The sequence below is a fragment of the Otolemur garnettii genome, unplaced genomic scaffold (genome assembly GCF_000181295.1).
Source record: "Otolemur garnettii isolate 467f Iridium unplaced genomic scaffold, OtoGar3 scaffold00263, whole genome shotgun sequence".
In the NCBI taxonomy this organism is placed as follows: Eukaryota; Metazoa; Chordata; class Mammalia; order Primates; family Galagidae; genus Otolemur; species Otolemur garnettii.
The window spans coordinates 940,718-953,824 of NW_003852658.1; the positions used below are offsets into that span (position 1 = coordinate 940,718).

General features: G+C 38.4%; 1 protein-coding gene across 1 annotated transcript in view; it reads left to right on the plus strand.

The window, feature by feature from the left end:
• Positions 1-13,107, plus strand: part of VPS8 (VPS8, CORVET complex subunit) — a 271,667-nt gene that overhangs the window by 14,252 nt on the left and 244,308 nt on the right. The window contains exons 2-4 of the mRNA XM_023508657.1: positions 5,911-6,157; positions 7,236-7,304; positions 12,921-13,051. Of these exons, the coding sequence (XP_023364425.1) occupies positions 6,005-6,157; positions 7,236-7,304; positions 12,921-13,051 (353 nt within the window). The 5' untranslated portion in view covers positions 5,911-6,004. The remainder of the gene's footprint in view (positions 1-5,910; positions 6,158-7,235; positions 7,305-12,920; positions 13,052-13,107) is intronic.

The window sequence follows — 13,107 nt, forward strand, 5'->3', positions numbered from 1 at the left end:
ACTTGGGAGGCTTGAGGCAAGGCAATCACTTGAACCCAAGAGTTTTAGGTTGCTGTGAGCTATGATGACATGGAACTCTACCAAGGGCAACAAAGTAAGAATTCTGTCTCAAAAAAAAAACAAACTTGGGTCAATTTTTAGATTTCCCTTAATTGGTTTTGTTCTTTTCCTTCATTGTTTTTGGCACCTGTACTCTGTCATTGCCACAATTTTTTGATAATTGGGGCCCTTTATGGTAGCTACACTGTGATCCCTTGGAGGAATTGATCTGTTCTGATTCTTCATGTTGCCAGTGATTTTTTTGTTGATTTATCCTCATGTGTGGGTTCTTATTCTTTATTTCCTTCCTCTATTTATTCCTCTGTCTTCTTCCTTCCCTTTCATCATCTTTGCTTAAAGGTGTTGAGGTTGAAATGGCCTCTCAGTGATGGTGGGTGGTACTTGTGAGTGAGAATCAGTCACAGCCTGTTTGCTTGAGTTGGAAGACATTTTGAGGGGCTGTGGTTATTGGTTCATGTTTGTACCAGCTGCTGAGATGTTCTTTTGTATCTGTGGTAGACAAGATACCACCCTGGTGGGAACTTGAGTGCCTCATGCTTTAGTAGGGACCCTGTAGCTCCCAGGGTTGTTGTTGTTTTTTTTGTTTTTTGTTTTTTTTTTAAGAGACAGAGCCCTCAGTAGAGTGCTGTGGCATCACAGCTCACAGCAACCTCCTGGGCCCAAGAGATTCTTTTGCCTCAGCCTCCCAAAGGTGCTTATAGCTGGGACTGTAAGCACCTACCACAATGCCTGGCCATTTTTTTTTGCTGCAGTTTGGCTGAGCCCGGGCTCGAACCTGCCACCCTCTGTATATGGGGCTGGCACCCTACCCACTGAGCCACAGGTGCCACCCCCAAGGGAGTTTCTTTTTTTCTTTTTTTGGCTGGGGCTGGGTTTGAACCCACCACCTCCAGTATATGGGGCCAGCACCCTACTCCTTTGATCCACAGGCGCCACCCTCCCAAGGGAGTTTCTTGATCTCCATGACCACCCTAACCCCATGATTTTAGAATAAGTAGTATAAGGCCCTTCTCATTATCATAATGAAAGATTTTTATTAAGTGTCTCTGATGCTTTGGTGGGGGCTATACTCGTCTTAGTTAAACCCCCTACCATTTAGCTCATGATGGAACTGCTAAGATATTTTTCTGATATGCTTAGTATCCAAGGGTGTCCAACCTGTAGCCCTCGTGAGGATTATTTAAGGACTATTTTGCTTATATGTGGTGTTAGATATTATAAGAATTATTCACAGACTTTTGTTTTTGCTCATCAGCTTTTGTTAAGTGTTTGTGTATTTAATGTGTGGCTCAAGACAATTTCAATGTGTGGCAGAGAAAAAAAAAGGTTTGATATCTGTGATAGACTTTTGCAAAAATATTAAATTTTGTTTTTGAGTCTTTAACTTTAGAAAAATTAAAAAATCTCAAGGAAATTTAAATAGCTAATATTTCTTGAAACTTATATATCCAGGCATTCTTTTACATTCTTTATAGTCATATCATTTGTTCCTCACAGTAGCCCTGTAAAATAGGTGGTTGTGTTTTTAAGTCAAGACTTTGAATTTTAAGTGCCAAAAAATGGGGTGGAAGAAGGTATGTTGGTTTATGTAGCCAAACTTCTAGAAGGCTATGGGCTAAGATCATAGAAGAATAGAATCTGAGGCTTGCCTATATCAGGACTCTTCTTTCTTCCTCTTCTCTACTTCCTTTTTAGATTGATTTTATTCTTTCTGTACCTAGAATGTAATTTTTGTCGGTAGAGGTCAGTCTCAGAGTTAGATAATACATAGTAGATGTTTAGTTGATGTATGTTAAATGAATGACAACTTTACTGCAGAAGAGGGCAGGGTGGGTAGTGTGGGGTATGCTCAGCCTTCCTCATCAGTTCCTTTTTAATAGATAGCAGTGAGAGACTCCGGCTGTATTACATAATCCATTTTACTAGGGGATTTTTTGACAGGTAGCCTCTAAAAAGGGGTCCTCAAACTTTTTAAACAGGGGGCCAGTTCACTGTCCCTCAGACCATTGGAGGGCCGGATTGCGGGCCCCGGGACGAGTCAGCTGCTAAGCAGGACAGGCAGCAGTGGCAAAAACACCTGGCGGGCTGGATAAATGTCCTAGGCGGGCTGCATGTGGCCCACGGGCCGTAGTTTGAGGACGCCTGCTCTAAAAGAAGCCCGTGATTTGAAGGAACACTTCCCCGAACAAGAGGTGCTATTGTGCCCAAACACCACAGATGTCCTCAATATTCCATTTTATAGATGTAGAAATAGAGTGGTTCAAAGAAGGTAAACAATTGACCAAAGTCACAGATAGAAACTGGTAAAGTCTAGATTCAAGCCTGATTTTATTTATTTGTTAATTGTTTTGAAAATGTTTATGGATCTATAAATCCCCATAAATATTTATGGTGTACATGTGATATTTTGGCTTAAAAATTTTTTTAATTTTAATATGTTTAGAGGGTATGAATTGAATTGTATTACATGTGTATATTGTGTAGTGGTAGAGTCTGGGCTTTTGGTGTACCCATCACTGAGTACTGTCCATTGTATCCCATACGTAATTTTTCATCCCTACCCCATCCCACCCTTCCCTCATTTGAGTTGCTAATGTTCATTATATCATTCTGTGTGCTCTTGGGTAGCCATAGTTTAGCTCTCACTTGTAAGTGAGAACATATGTCATTTGTTTTTCTGTCCTGGGGTTACTTTATTTAGGAAATTGGCCTCCAGTTCCATCCAAGTCACTATAAAAGCTAGAGTTTCATTTTTTTCTTATCACTGAGTAGTAGTACTCCATGGTGTATATATACACCATATTTTCTTAATCTAGTCATCAGCTGATGGCACCTACATTCCATATCTTTGTGACTGTGAATTGTGCTGTGATAAACATACAAGTATAGGTATCTTTTTGATCTGATTTTTTTTCTTCTGGGTAGGTATCTAGTGGTGGGATTGCAGGATCAAATGGTAGATGTACATTTAGTTCTTTGACAAACCTCCATACTAATCTTCATAGAAATTGTATTAATTTATATTCCCACAAAGGGTGTATAAGTGTTCCCTTTTTACCATATCCCTGCTAACACCTCTTATTTTTTTGCTTTTTCTTAACTTGATTTTTGTTTTGAGACAGAGTATCACTATGCTGCTCTCAGTAGAGTACTGTGGTGTCACAGCTCACAGCAACCTCAAACTCCTGGGCTTAAGCGATTCTCTTTGCCTCAGCCTTCCAAGTAGCTAGAACTACAGATTCCTGCCACAATGCCTGGCTTTTTTTTTTTTTTTTTGCTTGCAGTTGTTTAGCTGTTGTTTTAGTTGGCCGAGGCTGGGTTCGAACCCACTACTCTTCATGTGTGTAGCTGGTGCCGTAACCACTGTGCTATGGGTGCTGAGCCTCTTAACTTGATTTTAATAGGCTCTGTGGCTTATATTTTTTCCACTTTGCCACCACATCACATTGGCAAAAGGAGCTCAGTGAAATGAGGGTTGGAAATGGAGCAGGACAGCTTAGCATGGTGATGTTCTTTCTTCAGGAAATGCTTGATCACTTTAGACTTCTTCATGATTGATGTTGGTGTTCACAGATGCTGAATTGTTATATGTCTTTGAGCTTGTTAGTAACTCCAGATAGGAGATGAAAAGAGCCAGAGAAAAGTTGTTTTCTTTTCTTAGTTATTTTGCAAAGACAAATGTGAAATATGAAATATTTTAGATTATGAAAATCATTTAAATAAGAGTTTCTTTTTTCTTTTTGCTGTGCGATTTTACCTTCTCTATTTAAAAAATATATGTGTAAGAATAAAAGTTAATATCCTCAGGAACCCACTGAATATGAATCACATTATCCATGTTTTATACCAAGTAGCAATTCATTTCTTTCTTCTTCTGTCACCAAGACTGGCATGTAGTAGTATCATCATAGCTCACTATAGCATCAAACTCCAAGGCTCATGTGATCCTCTTGCCTCAGCCTTGTGAGTAGCTAGAACTAAGGACACTTGCCACTATGTCTAGAAAATATTTTTGTGGAGATGGGATCTCACTGTGTTGCCCAGGCTTGTCTCAAATTCCTGGCCACAAGTGATCATCCCACCTCTGCTTCCCAAAGTGCTGGGATTACAGGAATAAGATACTGCTTCCAGCCTGTTCATGTCTTTTAAAGTGATAAAAATGAAACATTGAAAGAAGTGAAATTATAGGTACTAAAAGGAATGAGCCTCATTTATAAAATTATCAGTGACGTTTTGGCATGTTATTTAAAAACAACCTCAGTTTGCTTTAAAAAACAGTTACTTCAAGCCATGTTTGGTGGTATGTGCCTGTAGTTCCAGCTTCTTGGGGGGGCTGAGGTAGAGAATTGAGTAAGCCCAAGAGTTTGAGTCTAACCTGGGCAACATGGTCAGACCCTGTCTCTTTAGAAAAATAAATAGTTATTTTAATAGCCAAGTAGTTGCCCGCCTTTTTCTGTCTGTACTTCACTAAGTAGTAACACTAAGAGCATTTCACTGTGGCATTGAGCCTTGGTAGTGGTTGTTGGTGTTTATACCCTGGAGGGTAGTATGTAGTTTGAAAAACCTCAGAGGTCTGCTAGTTATTTGGTACTATCTAATTTAGAACTCAAAATGACCTTTATTATTATTATTATTATTGTTATTAGCACATTGCTTCTGTTTTGTAGTTTTGTTTTATTCTAAACCAGGATAGCTTAAACAGACTTTTAAAAGTTCAGTCACTTGTAGCCCAATTGAAATGTAACCTAAAAACTATTAATTAATTAATTTTTTTGAGACAGAGTCTCACTATGTCGCCCTCAGTAGAGTGCCGTAGTGTCACAGTTCACAGTGACCTCAAACTCTTGAGCTTAAGCAATTCTCTTGCCTCAGACTCCCAAATAGCTGGGACTACAGGTGTCCACCACAACACCTGGCTATTTTTTTTGGCAGATGTCATTGTTGTCTAGCAGACCAGGACTGGGTTTCAACCCACCTGCCTTGGTGTATGTGGCCAGTGCCCTAACCACTGAGCTCTGGGCACCGAGCCGCTAAAAACATTTAAAAGCAAATTTAATTTATTAAACTTGTAATAATTTTTTAATGTATTTTTAATTTTATAGAAGTGGCAATTTTGCAATAAACTAAATTATCTGTTTTTTTTTTTTTTTGGTACAACAGAGTGTTCTATCATTTAGAGCTGTAAAATAATAAGTTGTGTAAGTTTCTAGTTTTTTTTTTTTAGTATTTCATTTTTCCCTGAAAATGTCTATGGTTTTCTAGGACTAGCTTTCTTTCTAGATATCTCTGGTAGGTAGGTTGTAGAATTATGGTGTCTTCCTGATAGATCTGAATTCTTAGATTTGCTAGTGTTGTGTTAAATGACTATGTATCCATCCTTGGTATTTATACTAAGTTCCCTAGGACATCTGTGGCCCAAGTGAATCTGAACAAGGAAACTGGTCTATATGCTTATCTCCAGGGAGAACTGGAGTGCTACCCTGGGGTTTGGGAAGGTAAGGAAGGGTTTAATTGTAGTTTTGGCACCAGTTTACCATTTTACTGTTAGGCACATACATATAGTTGGGACCAGATCTAGAATCTGAGCCTACTAAATCTATCGCTGTCACCAGTTTCATGACTTTAAGTGATGGGCCACTTCTTAGACTTCTGTAGTATGAGTTAGGTATTCCTTCTTTGTGTTTCCTTAGAAAGCCTCCCTCCATATCATATCCTATGCCCCCATATTGATTTTTATTTGTTTGTAATCAGACAGTTGAATGAAGTCTGACCAAGTAAGTCTTTGGAATGTCCATTTGTCAAGGAAGAAATCTAAATGATACTTTTTCTTTTTTTCTTTTTTTAAAAAAGAGGTCATAATGCAAGTCTTTGTGATCTAAGACAAGAACAAAACAGAACAAAAACCAAACAAGCAGGAGCTTGAATACTATTATTAAAAGTAAATATGGAAAATGAACCAGACCATGAAAATGTGGAACAGAACCTCTGTGCCAAGACTACTGAAGAAGAACTGAATAAATCTTTCAATCTAGAGGCTTCACTTTCAAAATTCTCCTATATAGATCTGGACAAGGAACTAGAATTCAAAAATGACCTGGTAAAAATTTCACCTTTTGTTAAGTGATGATGTTTAACAAAAGCATTGGTTAGAGTATGCTTTATGACTCAAAGACTATTTATTAGTCTATCATCTTTGCATGGGGTGATAGAAGTCTGTATACAGTTTTATGAGATAATATCACTCTTCATTTGTATTATCTGTTACAGTTTATGAAACATTTTAATTCATGCTGTCATTTGAGCTTTACAGCTCTTACTCTAATAATCATCTTATAGGTGAAGACACTGGCATGCAGCTATATGTTAAATGACTTAAGGTCACAGAGCTAGTGGTATGTTAGAATTCTTAACTTGCACAGTGACTTTTTTCCCCCTGTGAATTGAACATTATGTTAGTTGGTTTCTGTGAGAACATTTCATGACAGAGTTCATCTCTCACTATAATTTATAATTAAGAAATGTGATATCAGACCATTGTTTTTTGCTTATGACTTATGTCTAAACTTAAAACATTAGGAGTTGTCATGAGATACACTGTTTTGTCATTTGTGAGAAAGCAGATGCCAAAGTCCTTCAGTAACAGCTTTCTCGAAAGGGATGTCAGGATTGTGCATCAGTGCCTATGTGTCTTGGTAGTCACTGAAGAGAAACTGTTCTGTAGTCTTTTTTTTTTTTTTTTTTTTGAGACAGAGCCTCAAGCTATCCCCCTGGGTAAAGTGCCATGGCATCACAGCTCACAGCAACCTCCAACTCCTGGGCTCAAGTGAGGCTCCTGCCTCAGCCTCCCAAGTAGCTGGGACCACAGGTGCCCACCACAACGCCCGGCCATTTTTTGGTTGCAGCCATCATTGTTGTTTGGCGGGCCCGGGCTGGGGATTCGAACCCGCCACCTTAGGTGTATGTGGCTGGCGCCTTAGCCGCATGAGCCACAGGCGCTGAGCGTGTTCTGTAGTCTTTTAACCTGGTCCTTGATTCCATGGATTTTTGAGTTGACTGTTTGATGTTTGCTCGTAAGTTTGTCTTTTAGTTGATGATGGTTCTAAAATTAAAACACTCTTAAAACTATACAAGGAAAGGCATCATTGTGAGAACCTTACTTTCTTTTCTTTGTTTAGATTGATGACAAGGAGTTTGATATTCCTCAAGTTGATACTCCTCCAACATTGGAAAGCATATTAAATGAGGTAGGTAAATATTAGTGATCATTCTGTGGCATCAACTTTAATATCTTTTGGGCAAGTTGTAGTATGTATATCTAGATATGCATTATCCAGTATGATAGTCACTGATCGCATGTATCAACACACTTATAGGCTATTGATGGGAGTCTAGACTAGTACACCTTTTGTGGAAAGTTATATGGCAATACCTCAAAGAACTAAAAGTAGACCTATCATTTGATCCAGCAGTCCCACTATTGGGTGTTTATTCAAAGAAAAAAGTCATTTCATCAAGCAGACATGTGCACTCAAGTGTTTATAGCAGCACAGTTCACAATTCCAAAGATGTGGAACCAACCCAAGTGCTTATCCGTACATGAGTGGACTAGTAGAATGTGATGTGTGTGTATAAATATGTACACACACACACACACACACACACCATGTAGTACTACTCAGCCATAAAAAAAAATGGTGAACTAATATCTTTTGTAACAACCTGGATGATGTAACCGAAGATCATTCTTATTAAGTGAAGTTTCCCAGAAGTGGAAAAAATGTTTTCACTATTAAATTGGAACCAATTAATCAATGCTTATGTGCACAGTTAGTAGTAAAACTCAACAGAAAACAAGAGGTGGGAGGAGACACAGGGAGGGGGAAGTTCATACCTGACAGGTATAATGCATACTACCTGGGTGAGGAGGGGCACACTTGTAACTTAAACTGTGCAAAAGAAATTCATGTAATCAAAACATTTGTATCCTTGTAATATTCAAAAATTAAAAATAAATAAAAAAATAAAATTTAAGTTAATTACAGTTAAAGAGAGATTCAATTCCTCAGTTGCATAAGGTACATTTCAAGTGCTTGGTAGCCACATGTGGCTAGTGGTTGCTGTGGTGGACAGCATAGCTACAGAGTATTTCCATCATTGTAGAAAGTTCTAGTGGATTGCACTGGTCTAGACTGTGAGCTTCTCAAGGCGGAAACCATGTCTTATTCATCTTTAATCTCTGTGCCCAGCACGAAGCCTAATACTTGCTAGACTTAAAAAACGTATTAAGTGAATTGAAATACTAAGTTAGTATCACTTTTAAGGTTTGTATTATGTGTTGATAATGATTGTTTGACTCGCCAGTGGTATTCAAATAGCTCATCCTCTGATACTAGGGAATGTCTTGTGGCCTTATAATGAGCTTCAGTACTCTTCTACATGAAGAAAAGCAATGATACCAGTATATGGTTTTTATGCGAGTATATGGTTGGTGAAGTGTGTCGGTTTTATGTGTACCCTTCGTCTGCTGCCAGCTCTTCACCTCAGTCTTCCTGGTTCTTTAAACACTTGCTTGTGATTTCTCTGGGAGAACTTAGCTTCTAATTTGAGACCTTTAAAATGTATAGATTTATTTCAGTTCCATAGTTGTTTTCCAAAAGATAAAGTTGCAGAGGTTTCTCAACAGAAATGCCCACCTTGGTGGGTATACTCCTAGTGAGTTGGGCTTCTTTGACTGTACTTTCAGGAGATACACAACGCTTTATGGGATGCAAACGATTTCTATGTGAATTGTATCTTTTATTTTTCTTGTGTGGCTTTGATTTCTTATTTTTTATATCAGTTGGATATTGCTATTACGTTGAATGTATTGTAACTTTGAATGTGTTTTAAGTTAAAAATGTTCCGTATGTTCTATATTAAGACTTAAGCACTTTTGGTTTTTGACAAAAAAAGGCTTTGGTCTGTGAAAGAATATCCTGTTGTAGTGAAATGTCTTTTATTTATTACTTTCTAATATAGAGGAAATCTTTCACTAGAGATGAGGAGATTATTTTTAGTCAATCTTATTAAAATGATCTTAATCACATCCTCATTTCAATTATCTTATTAAATATGAAGTAAAAATCTTAGAAGACTGTGTAAAAAGTCCTATTTGTATATCTTTATATTATATAGGCAAAATACTGCTCGGGAATGAGCTATAGTTCATAATGAAGGAAAACTATTTTTGTACTATTTTCTTATCTAAGAGCAATAGTAAATACAGTCATTAGTGGTTTACTGAGAAGATAATACTGTCGTCATCCTTAGTAGTTATTTGAGTGGCTAGTGTATCTGGGTCACGATGTAGACACTGGGGTTATAAAGTGCTTTCTTTGTACTTGAGAGAGAAATGGTACTGGGAATCGGCCAGCCATTATGCCTTCAGGGAGCTAGGCAGGCAGTAAGTGAAAGGAAAAGTATTTAAATTGTAGCTCATTATGAAGACCGTAACATGGGTGTGGAGAGTATTAAAGAAATGATTTTTTAAAATGAAAAGGGCAGAAGTAGAAAGTGTAAATAAGACCTTGCTCTAGGATATGCATAATAGATACATATATTGTATAATGTTCATTATAAAATCAATCTGAAGGGAGGCTAGGAAGAAATGGACATTCAAGACATTTGAAAAAATGGAAATTTAGAGATTACTGAGACATCCTGGATCTCAGAATTGAAGGCTTGACGTAATGTTACTAGCTCTTGTCATCCTTTGAAACTGTGCTGCCTCTGAAATTTTTAATTTTGAAATTCCATTTTCTAATGATAATCTCCTCCCACCCCAGCCCCCATTTCCTTACTTCCATTAAACCTGTTCTTTGACTTCATCAAGACCAAATCTATTGATTTTTCGTAGTCTTCTAGTCTCTGAGAGTATTCAGAGACTACATAGTTTACCTCAGTCTTGCTATTGGACTGTGCAGCCAGAAATGTCTTTTGAACTTTTCATTGAGGTATAATGTACATACAGATATGTGTACAAGTCATAAGCGTATGGCATGGGAACAACCTGTGCAACCCAGAAGCTCCTCTTCTGCCCCTTCAGTGCCCAACCCCAGGGAAATTACTATTAGAACTTTTATCAGCATTGATTAGTTTTCCTGCTTTGAACTTTATGTAAAGAGGATTATACAGTATGTACTCTTATGTGTCTGCCTTGTTTCTCTTAAAATTATGTTTTTAGATTTATTCATACTTTATTTTTTCTATAATTTTTCATTTATTCTCATTGCTATATAAAATTCTTTATGAAAATACCATATTTATTCATTCTACTATTGGTAGACATTTATATCTCTCTCGCTCTCCCTCCTCCCCTTCCTCCTCACTTCCTCCCCCTCCCCCTCCCCCCCAATACACAAACACACACACGTCAGTAGAAATGTGATAAGATTGTATATACTGTACACATCAGTTTGGGGAAAACTTATACATGTAGTTGTTCTGTATAGTAGTTTTAAATTCAGTTTTGGCATCAGTTCTTTTCTTTTACTTATTTTATAAGCCTGGCTTACCTCATCTGATCTATTTTCCTTAATTATATCCCCAGGCTGCTCGAGAAAATCAAGTGACATTTTGTTGACTCTTGCCTAAGACCTTGATGTTGCAGTTCTTATTTCTGAATTATTTCCTTTCCTGTTTCCTGCAGCAATTGTTCCAATATTTTACAACTCTCAAGTAACGTAATGTCTCCTTGCCAGTCCTATCTCTGTTCTCAGAACATGTGTGAAGGTATCTGAAAAGCAGTTGTAAATTTGGACCCACTTCAAGAGAAATGTTGATGCTAAAGACACAGACTTTGGAGTCTGGCATAACATGGTCCTTAAAGCCATCTGTATAGATGAGCTCACTCAAATGGGGAGTGTGTGAAGTAAGAAGAGAAGAGAGCTAAGAATATATAATCCTGGGGGACGCTAGCATTTAAAGGTTGGGCTGAGGAGAAGCTAGCAGAGCACAGGACTGATAAGAGGGGACATATGTTGGAGGAGAACTAGGACAGAGATGTACTGAAAACCAAGGGAAGGGAAAGTTTCAAGGCGTAGGGAGTTTGTCTTTTCTTTTTCATTTGTTAGTGTTTAATGAACCTTCCTCCATGTGGCTTCAAGCCACCAAGGCACAAGTCCTTCTAACACCCTCAGTCTTCTCTTCAGCTCTTCTGCTGAAGAATTTGGCCTTCACAATGGCCATCTGCTTTGGGAGCTTTTCCTCCCCCGGAACCTTGTAGCAGCCCAAATGTGCTACATCCATGATGGGAGCAGCCCCAGGCTTGTTTTTGGCAACATTTAACGGTGTCTGCACACTGACTGATGTCCATAGTTTATCAAGGTTGACAGCTGGGCAAAAGCTCCGTTTCCTCTTTAAGTGGTAATGCCTCGTACCAATTTCCCCAGTGTAACCTGGGTGATACTTGCTGACGTTGATGCTGTGTGATGCATGCCAGCACCATACCCCAGTCTGCCAGCCGGGTGCTTTGGCCCTTGCTGATGCAGCCATGGCTGTGGCTCATGTGGCCCCGAGGCTTCCAGTCTTCCTCAGTCTGGATGGCATATTAGTGACTGAGGCGAAAGAGAAGTAGGGAATCTTCCACAGGGTTAAATGATGCATAGGGGACAGAGCTTTATGCTCGGCTGTCATGCTAACTGAAAATAGACCAGTAAGTAGATTTGACTAGTAAATTTGGCAAGGTTTGGACAGTACCTTGTAATAAGTAGAAAAAATGGAGATAATGAGTATAGATTACTCTCTTAAGGACAATGATTAGAAGTGGTAAGGAAGAAGTTAGTCGAGCTGAAAGAGAAGACAGTTCTTTAGTGTCTGTCACTCAGAACCGCCTTGTACAATCCTGCTTTATCAGCTTTGTCTACTTTCTCATCTCAACTAGGAGTATCACTTTTTGCCTAGTCATTCAAGCTGGAAACCTTGGAGTCTTCTTTGACGTCTCCCTTACCTCCCCCACCTGCATGCCCCAAACTCTCAGACATTTAAATGGTTACCAAGGAATTTTGCTTTTATCTCAGTCATGTCTCTTCATCATTTCCTTTCTTGACTTCTGTAGCATTCCTAGGCTAGGGTCTTGATACAGCCCTGTTACTGGTACTTGAGTCTTATCCTCTGCTCTCACCCATTGTTCATACAGCCCTATTCATCTTTCTGAAACATGGTTCCCATCATGTCTCCCACTTCATGCCTTCTACGTGTAGCATACTAATCCATGAAGTGAGTACTGATTATGCATGTGTCTAACATTGTACTAGGTACCAGGGGTGCAGAGGTGGACAAGGTAGACGTGGCCCTGCCTCCAGATAGCTTAATGGATAATCATCTTCGGATTCTACTCATATACTCCAGCCATTTTGGACTAATCCATATTATGAAATCGTCATATCTACCCATGCTCTTTCTTACCTAGAATGCCTTCCTTCTGTCTGCAGGTTACATTTTTCACAGTAGACTATTTATAGTCAGGTGGTACTTTTTTTTCTTCTCTTTAGCCATTCACTGTTAACTATTAAAGCACCTGTACAAGTTTGAATTTTAAGAAATATTCTATAGTTAACATAATCTGTGTAATGCTCCTGATTCTTTATGCTACAAGAAGTTTTTGCATTGACCTCTTTATAAAGAGGGTGATGTATCTAGAGTTGAAATTTAACTCTGGTAATTCTGTACTATGCATCTCTGGTCAATAGGAATATGCAGAATAGAGATGAAAAGCAGAAATAGGCACATGAGTACTTTGGAGAAACTCATTACTGCCTACCTGACTTGTTTCAGAGAGTATTTGGAATTTTGATATATTGGTTTATCTTTCTCCAATTTAGACTGATGATGAAGATGAATCTTTTATTCTTGAGGATCCTACATTGTTAAACATTGATACTATTGATTCTCACTCATATGATACTTCATCTGTGGCAAGCTCAGACAGTGGTGACAGGACCAACTTAAAAAGGTCAGTATTCATGTCAGTCACATTTGTACATGGTTGAGATATTTAATGTAAGTATG